Raw genomic sequence first — 17,196 nt, 5'->3', positions numbered from 1 at the left:
CAAAACTAGACAGGCAATTTAGGTGCTTTGCTTTTTGAGTAAGAGAACAGATTTTGGCTTTAATGATATGCCAGAAAACAATCAATAAGTAGTGATTTCTCATTTATTTGGCTTGTTCATTAAAATTTTCCACAGTGATTTACTGGGAATGTTCAACCTTTAATTAGTACAATAATATTTCATGGTCAAAATTACTTACTGGGGATCAAGAGTTACTGAAGGGACTTCCCTGGTGGTGCAATGGTTAAGAATCTGCCTGCCAATGCAGGGGACATGGGTTTGAGCCCTGGTCCGGGAAGATCCCACATGTCACGGAGCAACTAAGTCCGTGCACCACAACTACTGAGCCTGCGCTCTAGAGCCCATGCACCGCTACTGAGTCCACGCGCTACAACTACTAAAGCCCACACACCTAGAGCCTGTGCTCTGCAACAAGAGAAGCCACCGCAGTGAGAAGCCCGCGCACTGCAACAAAGAGTAGCCCCCGCTCGCCTCAACAGTGAAAACCCAACGCAGCCAAAAATAAACAAATAAATATTTTTAAAAATTACTGAAAATAACCTGTTCAGGAAAAATAAAAATTGTGAAAGTTTACCAAAAAATTATATCTATAGGCATGATAAAGAAAGCTTGAATGTAGTCAAGAATTCTCCCCTGCCCCAATTTAGAACTAAACAACATGACAGCATGGAATAATTACTTCACTGCTCTGTATCTCATGCTCTTGTATAAGACACTCCTGATGATGTAGTGTAAGCATTCACTTTCCTTTTAATAACTTTCCATTTCATGAATTCTGACTTTAATCATGTCTTTAACCTTCTTTTAAAATTCTGGGTTCCAGTGCTAAAAGTGAATGTTTAATGTACTCTCAGACTCTATCAGGAAATAAATCAGATGCGGTGGTAGGAGTCTGGCCTGGCCTCAAATCTACAGGTAGCAGAAAAGAGCCACTAACACTGAGGGCTCAGGGAAACACAAAGACAACACATAGTTACAGCCTCAGCAGAAAATAATTTCTTGGAGGAGTCCAAACACCTCATGAACTTCCTTATCGATGTAAATGTCTGGCTGGTGCTGGCTTTTTTTTTCTTACAAATCTTAAACTAATATTTTAAGCCTAAAAATTTTTTGTGGTTTTTCTCATTCTCATCTTTTAATTATGCTACTTAATATTTTTTATTTTAAAATATTTTATTTATGCAAAAAAGTATACCATATATGTAAGTCATATAGAAATAGAAGGGGGAAAAAAAGACACCCATGTACCTACTATCAAGCCGAAGAAACAAAATTAGTACTTTTGAAGCCCTCTCCATGTCCCGTTCCTAGTTATAACCCCTGTTTTTTTCTCCTAGTTATTCCACAAAAGTATCTCTAAAGAATATACTGATTAATTTTGCTTGCTTTTAAACTTTATACACATGGTAATGAACTGTACATAATATTCTTCAAATCATTTTTTTTGTTTGCTCAACATTATGTTGAAAGGTTTGACTAGAATTAATTAAATTTTTACTGTAGCTATTATGAATGATGTTGCTGTGTATTTTTGAACATGTCTCCTGGTACACAAGAATTTCTGGAGAGCATATATATACACAGGAGTGAACTTATTGGGCCATAGAATTTGTACATCTTCCATTTTACTAGATAATATCAAATTGTTTTAACAAAATAGTTGTATGAGTTTTCTCTTTTTCCCCTACATACTGGCTATCACATATTACTGTGAAACTTTATCTTTGCCAATCATTTTATTTTTATTAATGAGGTTGAATGTTTATTTATGTTCACCAATCTTTGAGTTTCCTCTTTTGTGAACAGATTGCTTATGTGTTCTGTCCATTTTTCTATTATGTTAGTTGTATTTTCTTATGATTGGGGAAAGTTTTAAGTATATTCTGGATAACGATAACGATCTTTTTTCTTAGTTACATGGGCTGTAAATATCTTCTCTCAATTTTTGGCTTCTCTTTCTATGTTTTTATAGTATCTTTTCATGATCAGATTTTCTTAATATTACTGTGGTCAAATTTATAAAACTTTTCTTATGATTTGGATTTTTGTGTGTTAAATAAGAGATCGCATAAGCATTCTGCTACATTTTCTTCTAAAAGTTATAAATGTTGCCTTTCATATTTGAGACTACAATCCATTTGAAATCTATTTCATGAATGAATTCTATTTCATGGGATCCAATTTCATTTTTCTCCATTTGAATCGTCAATTTTCCCAGACATTTGTTAGTCCATCCTTGCCCCACTAATCTGCAATGTCAGTTTTGAATCATTCTCAAACTAACATGAATGGATCAGTCTGTTTCAGACTCTATTCTGTTGCACTGGTCTACTTGTCAATTGCTCAGATTACACTACACTGTCTTAATACTATTGCTTTACAATGAATCTAAGCATCTGAAAGAACAAGTTCCCTCACCTTGGTTTTCTTCAGGAGTATCTTGACTATTCTGGGTCAAGTTGTTCTTCCACCTACATTTTAGAAACAACTTGTCATGTTCCAAAAAAAAACACAAACAAACAAAAAACCCTGTTCAAATTCTGATGGAAACTGTATGGAATACATAGATTAATTTGGCATAATATCATTTTTACAGTATTCAGGCTTCCTATCTCTTTTGATTTATATGGGTCTTCTTGAATGTCTTTTCATGGGTCTTGAGGTTCTTTTGTTAAATTCATACTAGCTACCTTATATTTTTTGTTGCTATCATAAATGGTAGCTTGTAAAAAATTACGTTTTTTGGGACTTCCCTGGTGGTACAGTGGTTAAGAATCCGCCTGCCAATGCAGGGCATATGGGTTCGAGCCCTGGTCCAGGAAGATCCCACATGCCACGGAGCAACTAAGCCCGTGCGCCCAAACTACTGAGCCTGCGCCCTAGAGCCCGCAAACCACAAGTACTGAAGCCCGCGCACCTAGAGCCGGTGCTCCACAAGGGAAGCCACTGCAGCGAGAAGCCCAAGCACCACAATGAAGAGTAGCCCCCGCTCACCGCAACTAGAGGAAAGCCCGCACGTAGCAACAAAGACCCAACACAGCCAAAAATAAATAAATAAATAAATAAATTTATATTTTAAGAAGTTACGTTTTTTTGTCAGAGTTGACTGATGTCTTATGATTCTAAGAGCCATCCACCCTGCTAAATTCTTAATTCTAATGACCTGTAGGCTCGAGTATTTTTATGTATTCAATTTTATTATCTGTGAATAGTGATAGTTTTGCCTCTTTTCACTCCTTATATTTTTTTATCTCTTTTGCTTGTCTACTACTTGCTAGGACCTCTAGGATAACATTGAATAGATGTGGTAATAAACATTTAGTGGGGGACTTCCCTGGTGGCACAGTGGTTAAGAATCCGCCTGCCAATGCAGGGGACACAGGTTTGCGCCCTGGTATGGGAACATCCCACATGACGTGCAGCAACTAGGCCCATGAGCCACAACTACTGAGCCTGCACTCTAGAGCCCGTGAGCCACAACTACTGAGCCCTCGTGCCACAGCTACTGAAGCCTGCGCACCTAGAGCCCGTGCTCCACAACAAGAGGAGCCACCACAGTGAGAAGCCCGTGCACCACAACAAACAGTAGCCCCTGCTCACCGCAACTAGGGAAAGCCCGCATGTAGCAACGAAGACCCAATGCAGCCAAGAATAAATAAATAAATAAATTTATTAAAAAAAGACATTTAGTGGTGAAATGTTAAAAATATTCTTAATTTTAAAGGAAATTCTTGATTTTAACATTTGACCACTAAATATGATGATTGATAGAGACTTTTGTTAGCCTCACATAACAAGTTAAGAAAGTTCCTATGTATTTCTAGCTTAATAAACTTCTTACCATGAATAACTGTTCAACTTTAGTGTTTGTCTTCATCTAATAAAATGATTATATACATTTTTCCTCTAGTTAATGTGTGAATTATATGAGTTTTAAAATGTTGAACCAACTTTGTGTTTCTTACATAGACACAGTTGGTCATGATAATATATATGTAGACTTTAAAATACATTTCTGGATTCAACATTTACCTTTGTGAACAAGTAGGTTTTTTTTTTAAATAAAGAGAATTCTGGCCAGCCAGTGGGCGTTCACTCCACTCATCTGAGAGTAGAGGAGGAACTCTATTCCAGAACACAATAATGTTAGTTTAAACCTCAGAAACCTGTATTAACCCCATATCCATCCTAACTGTTAAATATACAGATCTATACTACATTAGCTACACAGAAAACCATACTCAAGGCATTTGCCAGGGAGTATAACCTCTAACTTACTGACAATTTATATTTATTAAAAGCTCACAAAGAACTACAACACTTGTATAAAAAGAATGTTTTCTTGTTTTTAAGAAAAAACAAATCCCCAACGCTTTGAGGATTTTTACCAACTCTTTTACTTGGTAATGCAGGTCATGCTCCAATTATGGAAGATATTTTTTTATGCTTAGTTGCAGTAAGGACTCATTCCCAAACAAGACAAGTCATGACTTCACATGGAACCAATAACTGGATTTTTTTTAATAAAAGGAAGACTGGCAAAAAAGCTTGCCCATTCAATTTCAAATATTGGTTATATATAAGGTATAGCCACCGATATTCTTTCATGTTTAGAAATTCTTTGTCATTATTCAAAAAATGCTGTTATTTTATTTTGCGGTACGCGGGCCTCTCACTGTTGTGGCCTCTCCCGTTGCGTAGCACAGGCTCCGGATGCGCAGGCTCAGTGGCCATGGCTCACGGGCCCAGCCACTCTGCGGCATGTGGGATCCTCCTGAACCGGGGCACAAACCCGTGTCCCCTGCATCGGCAGGAGGACTCTCAACCACTGCGCCACCAGGGAAGCCCCCCAAAATGTTTTTAATCATGTTAATAAACTTGTTTACAAACAAACAACCCCCCCACAACAGTTGAATGGGGACATCTTAATGAATAGTCAATCCATCCTCTCCAGCAAATATTCTAAATTTTATCTGTAGGTAACCACACAAAGAATAAAGTTAATATAGGAAAAAGTAAATAAGAAAAGAAATCCCCACTTGATTAATCCAAAAGAAGGCAAGAAAGCAGATAAAAAGAACAAAGGAAGATTTTTTGTTAGATTAGAAACAAATAGTAAGATGTTAGATTTAAACTCAATATATCAGTAAATAAATTAAATAGCAACGTTCTAAATGCATCTTAAAGATTGAGAAAATTTTTTAAAAGCAAGATTGAGACTGTAATAGAAATAAACAACTAGCCATTACTTATAAAAGACATGGAAAATTTGCAGTAAAAGAATGGAAAAAGATACCACAGAAACACTTACTAAAAGAAAGCTGATACAGCTCTTCAAATCTCAAACAAAATCGATAACAAGGTGAACTACTAGAAATAAAGAGGGATATTTCCTAATGATCAGAGGTCAATCTACCAAGAAGGTATAACGATTCTAAATTGTATGTATCCATTAACATCACCTCAAACACATAAAGCAAAAACCGACATAACCAAAAGAAGAAACAGATAAATCTACAATTATAGTGTTATTTTTTGACGCATCTCCCTCAGTAACACACTCTAGAAGTTTTGAATATGGTTAACAAATTTGACCTGACATACATGACAGAGCACCTGAGCACCAACCTAGGTCAACAGAGAGCTAAGTACCATCATTTCTTATACATCCTCTCCTCTCAGTAATTTAAATTGCCTTTACTGAACAGTACATTGTATATTTATGTGATGCCATTAGTCCACACTGAGGTTCACTGTGTGAAAATGCCCTAATACAATCATCAGTGGATCTACTGTAAGGATGTTATCAATATTAATATCACTGCTCCAAATCATGCATTATTTGTACCAGTAGTTATACTTCTCTTGAGCAGATGGTTTATCTTAATCTTATGAACACTGTGTAGGATGTAATGGACCAGGGTTTCCATCTCCTTCTGATGACTAGAAAGTTTACAGCCAAATTAAAGACTTAGCTTCAGAAATAATAAAAATATGGTATATACACTTGTAGCATCATATCTGGTTCTACTCTGTCCTCAGCCTCATTGTTCTCCTTTATCTTGCCACTTTCAATTCACTCTCTCCTGTCATATAAAGGTGTCGCTCCAAGTTATTTCTAGACAGTGCATGATGAATGAAATATAAGAATTTAAAAACACACAGGTGGTGAAAAAGGCAAATACCCTTAATGGCAGTTGTTTACTTCCCCTTGCTCTTCCTGATAAAGACTTTATTTAAATATGAGTAAGTTACAAAAAAACGATTCAATTCAGGAAAATCAGATTCAGTGCAAACCAATAAGCTAACAAATGGGTCACAATAAGCAAATACCATACGATAGGGCCTACTGACCAAAGAATTAGCTGGCCTGAATATCTAAGCAGGCTCAGAGTTCTACTGATATGTCCACAAATCTCAGGTTTGGGACGATGCTTACTGGGTTCAGGATTCAAATGTGGACTACTATCTGAGATCTACTTTTAAGAAATCTGGGGCCTGAGACTTCCCTGGTGGTGCAGTGGTTAAGAATCTGCCTGCCAGTGCAGGTGACACAGGTTCGAGCCCTGGTCCAGGAAGATCCCACATGCCGCGGAGCAACTAGGCTTGTGTGCCACAACTACCAAGCCTGCACTCTACAGCCCATGAGCCACAACTACTGAGCCGTGTGCCACAACTACTGAAGACCTCGTGCCTAGAGCCGGTGCTCCACAACGAGAAGCCACCTCAATGAGAAGCCCGCACACCACTACGGAGAGTAGCCTCCACTCACCGCAACTAGAGAAAGCCCGTGGGTAGCAATGAAGACCCAATGCAGCCAAAATAAATAAATAAATAAAAATTAAAAAAAAAAAAAGAAACCTGGGGTCTTATTGCAACAGCTGAACCATTTTGTGGAAAAAGAGTAAGGGAAAAGAGAAACAGCAAGAAGATATTATTTTCATTATCATTATGCTCCTTTCTCTAGGATATTCTTAAATTACCTAAAAAGTAGCTAAGAAATATTTTTATTTTTAAAGATATTGGGATTGGGACTTTCCTGGTTGTTCCGTGGTAAAGAATCTGCCTTCCAATGCAGGGGACGTGGGTTCGATCCCTGGTTAGGGAACTAAGATCCCACATGCCGCGGGGCAACTAAGCCCGTGCGCCACAGCTACTGAGCTTGCGTCTCTCACTAGAGAGCCTGCATGCCACAAACTACAGAACCGAAGCACCCTGGAGCCTGCACACCACAACTAGAGAAAAAAAACCCGCACAATGCAACTAGAGAGAAGCCCGCAAGCCACAACAAAAGATCCTGCATGCCGTAACTAAGACCCGATGCAGCCAAACATAAATAAATAAATAAATAAATAAATAACAAATCTTAAAAAAAAAAAAATCAGGATTGACTAATTCCAGCCACAATTTACTATGAAAGTCTCGACTTTCCTATAATCCTCTATCTTGCAATTTAAGTCTTTTTTCTTCTTGCACAGTTCTCATTAGAGTTAAGAAATAGTAAGTAACTAAAAGAACTAAGGATAAAATGCTTTATATACCATCTTCCATGTTCATACTTTGGAGAAGATAACTTGCAGTGTTATCTAATCAGTGCCCCACTGGCTGAGTAGATGGGTGTGAAATAAAAGAAGCATTTGGTACTAATGCCCAAACTTCAAAGGGATCCTTGAATTACACTTACAAACCTAGCAGTGACCCAGTTCCTGTTATGCCTCAAAACTATTAACGGTATTGCTTTGGATTTCCTGACTTCCTATGATTTCAGCCTTTTCTGGGGGCAAAGAGTTCCTATCAGTTGTCTAGGAGAAGCAGCAGACTCCAGAAAACCAGTACAGTTCAGTTGAATAGTTAAGAAAATGGGCTGTGGAGCTGGATGAGTCCAGCTCCTGGTTCTACCTCTTGCTCACTGAGTGACCTTGGACAGATGGTTTAATTTCTGCATCTGAAGTTTCCTGATCTGTAAAATGGGATGACAGCAATACTACTTCTTAGGGTTGTTGTGAGGATTAAATGAATTGCTGTAACTTAAAACACTGCCTGGCCCGTAGAAACACTACATCAGTTCCCAAGAATTAATTTTTTTAAGTGAAGTATGGTTGATTTACAATATTGTGTTAAAGTATTGTTTGTTATCACTACTGCTGACTTTGCAAATGTTATCTTTTTCCATTAAAAGAGTTTTTAATTTCTGAGAAAAAACAAAACTGTTAATGGGTCACAATGCTTACAGAATTAAGTATAAGCTCTTCTTCCGGCATCCAAAGACTACTTTTACTCCAAGAACACCCTATGACACACTTTTAACATAAGGTCCCACTTTTAACATAAGGTCTATGAATCAGGAAAAAAATTATTCTAATTTTATTCACTTTTTTCTCTTCTTCAAACTCCCTCTCATCTCTTAAAAATGTTTCTATCATCTATTTGTTTCATACCAAACCCTTCACCTGCCTCAGGAAGAGCATGGTATTTAAGTGAGTTTTTTAGGAAGTTAATCAAACTACGACTACAACCCTTTTTCCTACCAAGATCTCTCTAACATGCCTGTTTTCTGCTCTTTTTCTAATCCTGACTTGAATATCTGAGTGGCCACAGACATTTCTAGTCACTTCGGGGCCTTTGGATACAAGGTAGAGAACTCTTATACAGACCAGCATTACTCAGACACTAAGAAATTATAAATATGAAACATGGCAGTGGGACAAAACTGTCATTTTTCACATCCTGGAACACATGTAAACTAGTATCTGACCAGCATACTGGTGTAAACTAGAAGGGATTTAGAGTTTGTTTCATCTCTTGGTGAAAAGAAATTGTTATAGTTGCTTTATGGATTTTAAGAAAAAAGTATCAGAATGTGTTAAATAATATATTTGTATATATAATCTGCCAACATTTTTTTTTTTTTTTTTTTTTGGTGACCAGTGATTGAACCCGGGGCCCTCAGCAGTGAGAGCGTAGAGTCCTAACCACTGGACCTCCATGGAATTCCCAATCTGTCAACATTTTAATGAGATACTTGAGTAGGCTTAGTTTATAGAAAGAACCATACATATGATGTTTGGATATAAATTTAACTGTGGCAAATTTTTGCATGGTTTGAAAACGGTTTTATCACTCTAAAATGTACAATAATTTAATATCGAGAGTCACATAATTAATCCATCCCCAGTTGGGACTCTCGTTCCTAGAAGAACATGAGTTCTTGTGAAGAAGCAGCTGCTAACATGCTCTTCCTTTCCTCCTCTTACCTTTCTGCCTCCTTCACTCTCTCCTTCCTTTTCTTTCACATTTCATTCTAACATAGATTTTCACTGACCTATAACTGATAATCCTTTTGCTTCACTGAGCTGCCTCAGACCCAAAAAGATGCTAAACCACTCATCCTATCAATAAAACACTCCAGTGCTTGGAAAACAAATCAGAACTGGACAGTCCACAGGAGGTGGAGAGGTAAAGCACTGCACCTCAAGGGCGCAGACTAGCAGAACTGACTTCAACCGCTGTACCCATCCTGTTGCAAAAAGGTGTGTGTTGGGGGGGAGGGTGATCATTAAATACCAAATGGCTTGCGTTTGGTCCGCTGCTTTACTTCCTTTTCTGAACCTCTAGGACTTCAGCGTTCCCTAGCAACAGAAGCAAAGGATCACTTTAGAAAAGTGCTTTCCAGAGCATTCCTATCTAGCTACTGACCAAGCCATTTTAGTTTATGTGATCAAGCAACTGAAATTCAAGGAGATTTATCACTGACTGTCCTCGGCAGCAAAACTGGAAGAGTACCGCTTGATATGTATGCTACTAATGTCTGAGATGACTGATTCTACCTCTACTGCACAAGCATGGATTGGTTTCAGGAAGAATTAGTAGTCTCTGCATCTCACCGTGAACCGACAGTGTTGCTAGGGAAACTGATAATTATGTGGCAAAATGGAGGGTGTAGAAGAGAAGAAAAAGGGTTCAGAAGAAATGTAAGGTTTTAATCCAAATCAGCATGTTTATAGTATAGTTTGCTGATATTCTGTAGTAATATAATTTAATAAATACCATTAATTATATGTTTGACAGGATACAGATTTCTGAACTAAAAGAAATGAACAGAAATGAATTAGACTGTGGAAAGCTACTGGTTACTGATCATACTTTGTGTATGGCATAGCAGGAATATATATTTATTATAAACTACGACGAATTTGAAGAATTAAAATATTCAAAAAGGTAAAAAAACACATTGATTTGATTTCTGACTTTTTAAAGAAAACAATCTTATCGAGTTCCAGATATAAAAATTGTAACTCCATAAAAGCTCTAATAAAATTTCTTTTTTTCACCTCAAACACCCTTTAGGGTGGAGAAGAAAGAAGTGTTGCCATTTTGATGTTATACATAGTAAAAAACCAAGCCAGAGAAGTTGAATGACCTTCCTAAAGTCACATACCTCCTCAGTTAGTGGTAATGTGGGTGCTAAATACTCTTCTTTAACTGCCTGGGAGGCATTATTTACAGATTATGTCTTAGTAAGGGAAAACACAGCAAAAGGATATAAACTTAGTGAACAGATGCAAATCTCTAAATACCACTTTACTTTTAAATGAAAATTTCCAATACTTCTCACTTTCAACGGCTAAGAGTTTAGTTCTGAAAGTTAACGATATGATATAAACACTTGTTTATCAGGAAAAATCTCATTGGAGACATTTTAATATGTGCGAAAGAGCATCAAAGAATTAAACAGCTCATTAGTGATCACAGTTTTACTGCATGTCAAACCACTGCCTGTGAGTTGTCAGTCCCTTCACGACAATGCTGCCACATGACATTCTTTTATTTTCACTTTTTCTAAGGTCTACTAGGTACCTATTTTAAAAGATGAAATAAAAAGTTTTATGTCCGCCTGTGCATTTATCGTTATAAATTCTTATACATCCTCTAATTTATAAATACACTATACGTATTAAAACATTCATACACATTCTTATACACACAGTCTATGCACGGGCGTGTGTGAGGGAAGCAAATAAGTGATTTATTTATGGTTGGTGTATGAAAGAAGACAGCCATTCACAATACAAAATGCTTCCCGTGTTCTGGTCTGATTTGGTCTCTGACAGGAAAGAATGAGACGTATACACAGGACATCGAGGTAAAAGCAGAAAAGCACACAGAACTTCTTAGTGAATTCCAAGTGCTAGAAGTCAGCCTTCTGATGTTATGAAAAAGATCTTCTTTCTAGGGACTTAAAAATCACTCATTTTAAGCCTTACTAATTAATACTTAAGTAGTGTAACTCACCCTATATGGGACGAGCTATCAATTTAAGGCAGTTTATTAAGCTTCTCAATTTTATGGTGGTTTAAAAATAATATCTGACTTGTCCGATTTGGAATTTTGTTAATTCTTTACATCAAAGATTTATTTTTGATAAGATGAGAGAAAAATTATAACTTCCTATTTTGATAAGCCCATTTTTCTTTCCCACAGCAGGAAGACTTTTTCAACTTTTAAATCTCTGAGTTAAAAAAAGAAGAATGTAAGGCCAAATTTTACAGTCATTAAAAACATTTTTTATGGTTAGGTTAAACAAACCTTGACTTAGGCCATCTTGACAAGGTGTCTGCTTGACATCCAAGTTCTCCAAGGTATCTCCTTTAGAGACCTCACTAAGAGATGTTCTTCTCTCAAAGATGTTGTTGTTATTGTTAACTTGAGTCCCATTTTGCTTCAGTAGCCGGAACACCTCAGCTTCCAAATCTCTAATCTAAGAGAGAAAAAAAATATCTATTCATGAAACCCTAAATCAGCACTTCTCTCCAAGCACTAGGCAAAACTACCCTATTCTTTTTTTTTAAATTTTATTAAAACATAGTCGATTTACAACGTTGTGTTTAATTTCTGCTATTTAGCAAAGTGACTCAGTTATACATATATATATCCTTTTCAAATTCTTTTCCATTATGGTTTACCACAGGATATTGAACATAGTTCCCCGTGCTATACGGTAAGACCTTGCTGTTCATCCAACCTATACATAATAGCTTGCTTCTGCTAATCCCAAACCCCCAGTCCTTCCCTCCTCAACCCTCCCGCCTCTTTGGCAACCACAAGTCTATTCTCTATGTCTGTAAGTCTGTTTTTGTTTCATAGATATGTTCATTTGTGTTGTATTTTAGATTCCACATGTAAGTGATATCATATGGTATTTGTCTTTCTCTTTCTGACTTACTTCACTTAGTGTGATAATCTCTATTATTTCATTCTTTTTAATGGCTGAGTAGTAGTCCATTGTATACATGTACCACATCTTCTTTATCCATTCATCTGTCAATGGACATTTAGGTTGTTTTCACATCTTGGCTATTGTAAATAGTGCTGCTATGAACATGGGGGTGCATGTATCTTTTCAAATTATACTTTTGTCTGGCTGCCCTATTACTCAGTGGCTTTGAGCATATAACTCACCCGTACTTGCAGGCCTTGAACTTCCACAAGATGAGCTTTTTCCAAATCTTCTATTTTCTTTCTTTCTGCTTCCTGTCTTTTGATGAAATCAAGTTCTCTTAAGAAGAAAATAATAGATCTCATTGCATCAAACACTCAACAAATGAGGAAATGTAAAAATTCCTATCAGAAGCAATGAACTGCACAGTGAAATAAGTAACTAGACAGCTGTTTAAATAAACAAAACTCAATCACAGAGAAAAGGTATCTAGTAATGAAAGCAAATAAAATGTCTTAATGGGGGCTTCCCTGGTGGCGCAGTGGCTGAGAGTCTGCCTGCCGATGCAGGGGATGCGGGTTTGTGCTCCGGTCCGGGAAGATCCCACATGCCGTGGAGTGGCTGGGCCCGTGAGCCATGGCCGCTGAGCCTGCGCGTCCGGAGCCTGTGCTCCGCAACGGGAGAGGCCACAACAGTGAGAGGCCCGCGTACCGCAAAAAAAAAACAAAAAAAACTTTTAATGGATTACCAAGTAAAGAAAAATGCTTTGATCCTGCTTACTAAGATTTTCATCTGTAGCTCCTGACTCTAGAGCACCCGTTCATATTTAGATAGAAGCTACTGAACTAATGACCCATGTTGGATAATTTAGTGGAGATAATTACATGTCAAGTAGATATAATTCCACATTTACCTAGTAAACTGATGGAACTGGATGGTAAGAGTTTTAAAAAGATAATTATAATAAGATTGCTTCCTATAAATGGCAGTAGAGGGGCTGTTGGGTCAGAAACACTGAGGGGGAGCTGTCACTACATGCCTGAGGATAATATGGGGAGAAGGAGAAATACCTCCGTTTTAAAAGTCTGGAATGCAATATGCAAATTTGGTAGAATTTATTATAAAATTATTACATGAAATAGAGTTAGGTATATTTTTGGTAAAAAGAGTTAAAATAGTGATGTAGTGAATTCATGATCATAAGAACAATTCCCCCCTTTCTAATACACTTTTTATAGCAATATCTTTTAAACATTACAAACATTATTTCCATGATAGGAAATAATAGTTACGGTGACTCTTACATATATGCTTAGGTTTTTAAAATTTTTTTGCAGTACGCGGGCCTCTCACTGCTGTGGCCTCTCCCGTTGTGGAGCACAGGCTCCAGACGCGCAGGCTCAGCGGCCATGGTTCACAGGCCCAGCCACTCCGTGGCATGTGGGATCTTCCCGGACTGGGGCACGAACCCATGTCGCCTGCATCAGCAGGCGGACCCTCAACCACTGCGCCACCAGGGAAGCCCTATGCTTAGCTTTTAAGGCTTGACATAGAAGACCAGATGAGATACTGGTGCTACTTTCTATTATTCTAGTTAGCCAGAAGTTAACTGTTGAAAAAAATCCGTAAAAATCTCCCTGGTCAGTCTCCCTGAAATTACACCAAGATTCAACAGATGGAAGCAAAGCAGCATTAGCTCAGAAATAGCAGTTGAAATTTAAAAGCAGAGTGTGGTGATGGTCTCTTACTGCAGTGAACCAAGGCCTTTTTGATTCTCTCAACAGCTGAAAGAAGGAAACAGGCAGGGCAGGAGGTCTTGCTAGTCAATATTTACACTATCTGTAGTGGGAAAATTCTGAAGTTAACTGATTCTAAGAATAGACATAGAAGCAGCCTCATCAAGGCCCCAGTTGCTGCTTTGTAAGTACTTTATCCAATAGTCATTCTGCATGACTTCAGCTGGGCTTCTTGCTTCTAAATCACAGATGTTTCAAAAAGGATAGAGGTTCAAATGGTTTAACAGTTACTATTAATGATTAACAACAACAACAAAACAGGAGGTTGCCAAAAAATTATAGAAGAAAAACTATAATTGCATATGAAAAATGATGCAAGAGATTTCTAAAACTTAATGTCTATTTATGCATTAACTATGCTCCTTAGGGGCATGACTCTGAGGTCACCTTTTCTTTTCCACTAGATATTATGAAATTACTGGATATAAACCTTCTTTAGATACACACAACTATTCTTTAGTCATTAGAAGCTGCTTACTTTTGTTGAAAATCCTTGATCAGTTTCTTTGCCTTGTTGTACTTCTTTTCCAAGGCTTGATACTGGCTTTGAGTCTCTTTGAGGTGCTCGTTCACCGTGTGGCATAACGTTTGAGCCTCAATCCAGTAGCTCTCCAACTTCAACATTCTTTCTTTATTCTCTTCTATATTCTGCTGGAGTTGGGTTTTTTCTAGTTCCCACCTCACTTTCTCATTTTCTGCTGCTTGTAGCTGGACAAAGCAAATATCAAAGCAAGCATTATCTGGGTACTTCTGTAGCAAAAATCCCTCATATTTTTATACTGTATTTTAAATTCCATTGTTACATATACTCAAATCATCAAACACACTGAGATGAGAAGAGCAAGTATTATTTTCATTATTACACAGATTATAAAATGGAGGCCTTGAAAAGTGAAAATGTTTGTACAAGGTCACACATCTGATAAATGACAAAACGTGGATCTGATTCCAACTCCCATGATCTTTACATCACACTATGTGGTGTATGAAATTCTCTGAGCAGGAAAAAGTATTTTAGAGTTTGATTCTATCCAATGAACTTCAACACGCTTTCTTTTAGAGTTTTTCTTTTTTTTTTTTTTTAACATATAATTATAAATAAAAAGTTAACTAAAAAGGGAGTGGGGAGAGGCAAGCTGGGAAGGAGAGAGGGGCAGAAGCACGCAGTATGGCCTAATGGATAAGAGGGGGACCGTGGGGTCATACAGTTTAGATTTGAATTCCAGGCTCTGCCATTATTGGCCTTTAAACCTTGGACAAGTAAATGAAGTCCTCTAAGACTAAATTATGTTATCTTTAATCGGAACTGTGATATAACACATCAGCACGCTTGGAACAGCTCCTTGGGCATAATAATCTGATAAAAGTGATTTTTACTTTGTTTCTATCCCTTTTGATGATATTATCACATCTTTTATTTCAACTGACATGAACATAGCTTGTAGCTCATTATTTTGCTGACACTGTTCTGAGTTTCTAGAGCCTAATAAATCCCGATTTCAATAAAAGTATAAAAGACAGTGTGAGTAAAAATATAAATGATTTCTGAATTAATTTAAATCTCTCTGATGGGACACAAAGGCAGCTTCTTGTGGTTTCTGCTTTAAGGGAAGCTTAGGAACAGATAACACACTGGTCCAAATCCCTCATTTCTGAAGAAATTCAAGACTGATCTCTCAGGTAAGGGGTCAAAGGTCATTTATTCACAATTAACCAGCCAACCTTTAAATGAGTGCTTTACCTACTTCACATGCCTCTGTTAAAGTTCAAAAGGATGCAGTCATTATAAACTATCAATTTTCAAAATCTAAAACATTCCAAAATCATTTGGAAAGTGGAAATATATGTTTTTATGTATATTTTAAACTAAACACATTGGCAAAACAGGTTACAAAGTAAAAAGTAGTCAAAAACATTTCAAAATTAGGAATTCTATTATCAACTTGGATATAAAGAGTCATAGTAAAACAAGCTAATCTATGGCTATTATATGCCAATATGATATTGAGAAAAATATAAAATACTAATTTATAGAATTTTCTAGATTAAATATCTAACACATAAGCTCTGTTAAAGCACTTGCAATCCCAGGTGAATCTTTTTCCCTGATTGTACCTAACAACTAAAAAGAAATCTTCTATTCTTCCGTTCTATGACAAGAAACATGGCAATTTAAAACAGGACTGGGTATTTGCTGCATCTTTTATTAAGCAATGTTTCGTGTTCGAGTTGTTTATTTACCAACCGCTACTAATTTAAAACTTATTATTCACAGAGCTTGGTTGAAACCATGAATGATGTATAGACATGTTTTGACTAAAGAGCTGCAGAGTTATTAGCTAAAAATACCATTTAACCAAAATAGCCTTGCTAAGTCATCTCCATTTAAAACACATGGAAAAACCAAAACAAGTGTATCTAATGTGAACAGGGAAACGGACTGTTAGTAGTGTGAGAGCAATTATGTCTCAATTTTTAAAAGACCATAAAAAATAAAGATTATTGTGTTTTTAAAGTAACTCAAAAGATCTTTTTAAATCTTTGAAATTATGTACTTGATAAAACTAAACACTGTTCAAGAAACTTACAAGTACCTTATAATTTACCAATTAAAAATGCCCTTCTGAATTATGTATTATTTCATATATAAACTAAAAACATATACTCCTTTTATCAAGACCTGTATTTCTCCACAAATTTAAATAACATGAACTAAACTTGTCTAAAGATTTCTGGTAGCACCTGGCACCTAAAATAAATTATTCATATATTAATTAAATTTCATAATACTTAATTACTAGAAATTGGAAGTTTTCTCTATGAAAGATAAGTAATGTGCTATGTTAAAATACATTATCTCTGATGAATAAGTTAAAAATAAATAATTAAACATTTAAGATAAGATAAAGAGATATAGTAATAACAGCTTGTGCTTAAGGAATTAGTGGTCAAAATGTAATTTGGATTCTTGAACTACTATAAACATTTACTTTTTAATTTATTTTTTTAAATAGCAGGTTCTTATTAGTTATCCATTTTATACATATTAGTGTATATATGTCAATCCCGATCTCCCAATTCATCACACCAACACATAAACATTACTTTTTGAGGAAAGCTCAGAGGGAACGGGCCACATATGTGCAAATATGTAATTTAAAA

General features: G+C 36.5%; 1 protein-coding gene across 5 annotated transcripts in view; it reads right to left on the bottom strand.

The window, feature by feature from the left end:
• The window catches only part of PPP1R9A (protein phosphatase 1 regulatory subunit 9A), a gene marked incomplete at both ends in the record, with an annotated part of 320,087 nt that overhangs the window by 43,100 nt on the left and 259,791 nt on the right, over window positions 1-17,196 (bottom strand). For all 5 annotated transcript variants that reach the window (XM_082662101.1, XM_082662103.1, XM_082662102.1 and 2 more), the window contains 3 exons: window positions 11,608-11,779; window positions 12,481-12,577; window positions 14,513-14,742. In XM_082662101.1, the coding sequence (XP_082518227.1) occupies window positions 11,608-11,779; window positions 12,481-12,577; window positions 14,513-14,742 (499 nt within the window). The remainder of the gene's footprint in view (window positions 1-11,607; window positions 11,780-12,480; window positions 12,578-14,512; window positions 14,743-17,196) is intronic.

The sequence above is a fragment of the Grampus griseus genome (assembly GCF_964374135.1).
Source record: "Grampus griseus genome assembly, chromosome: 9".
Lineage (NCBI taxonomy): Eukaryota > Metazoa > Chordata > Mammalia > Artiodactyla > Delphinidae > Grampus > Grampus griseus.
This window is presented reverse-complemented; position numbering and strand designations above follow the sequence as displayed.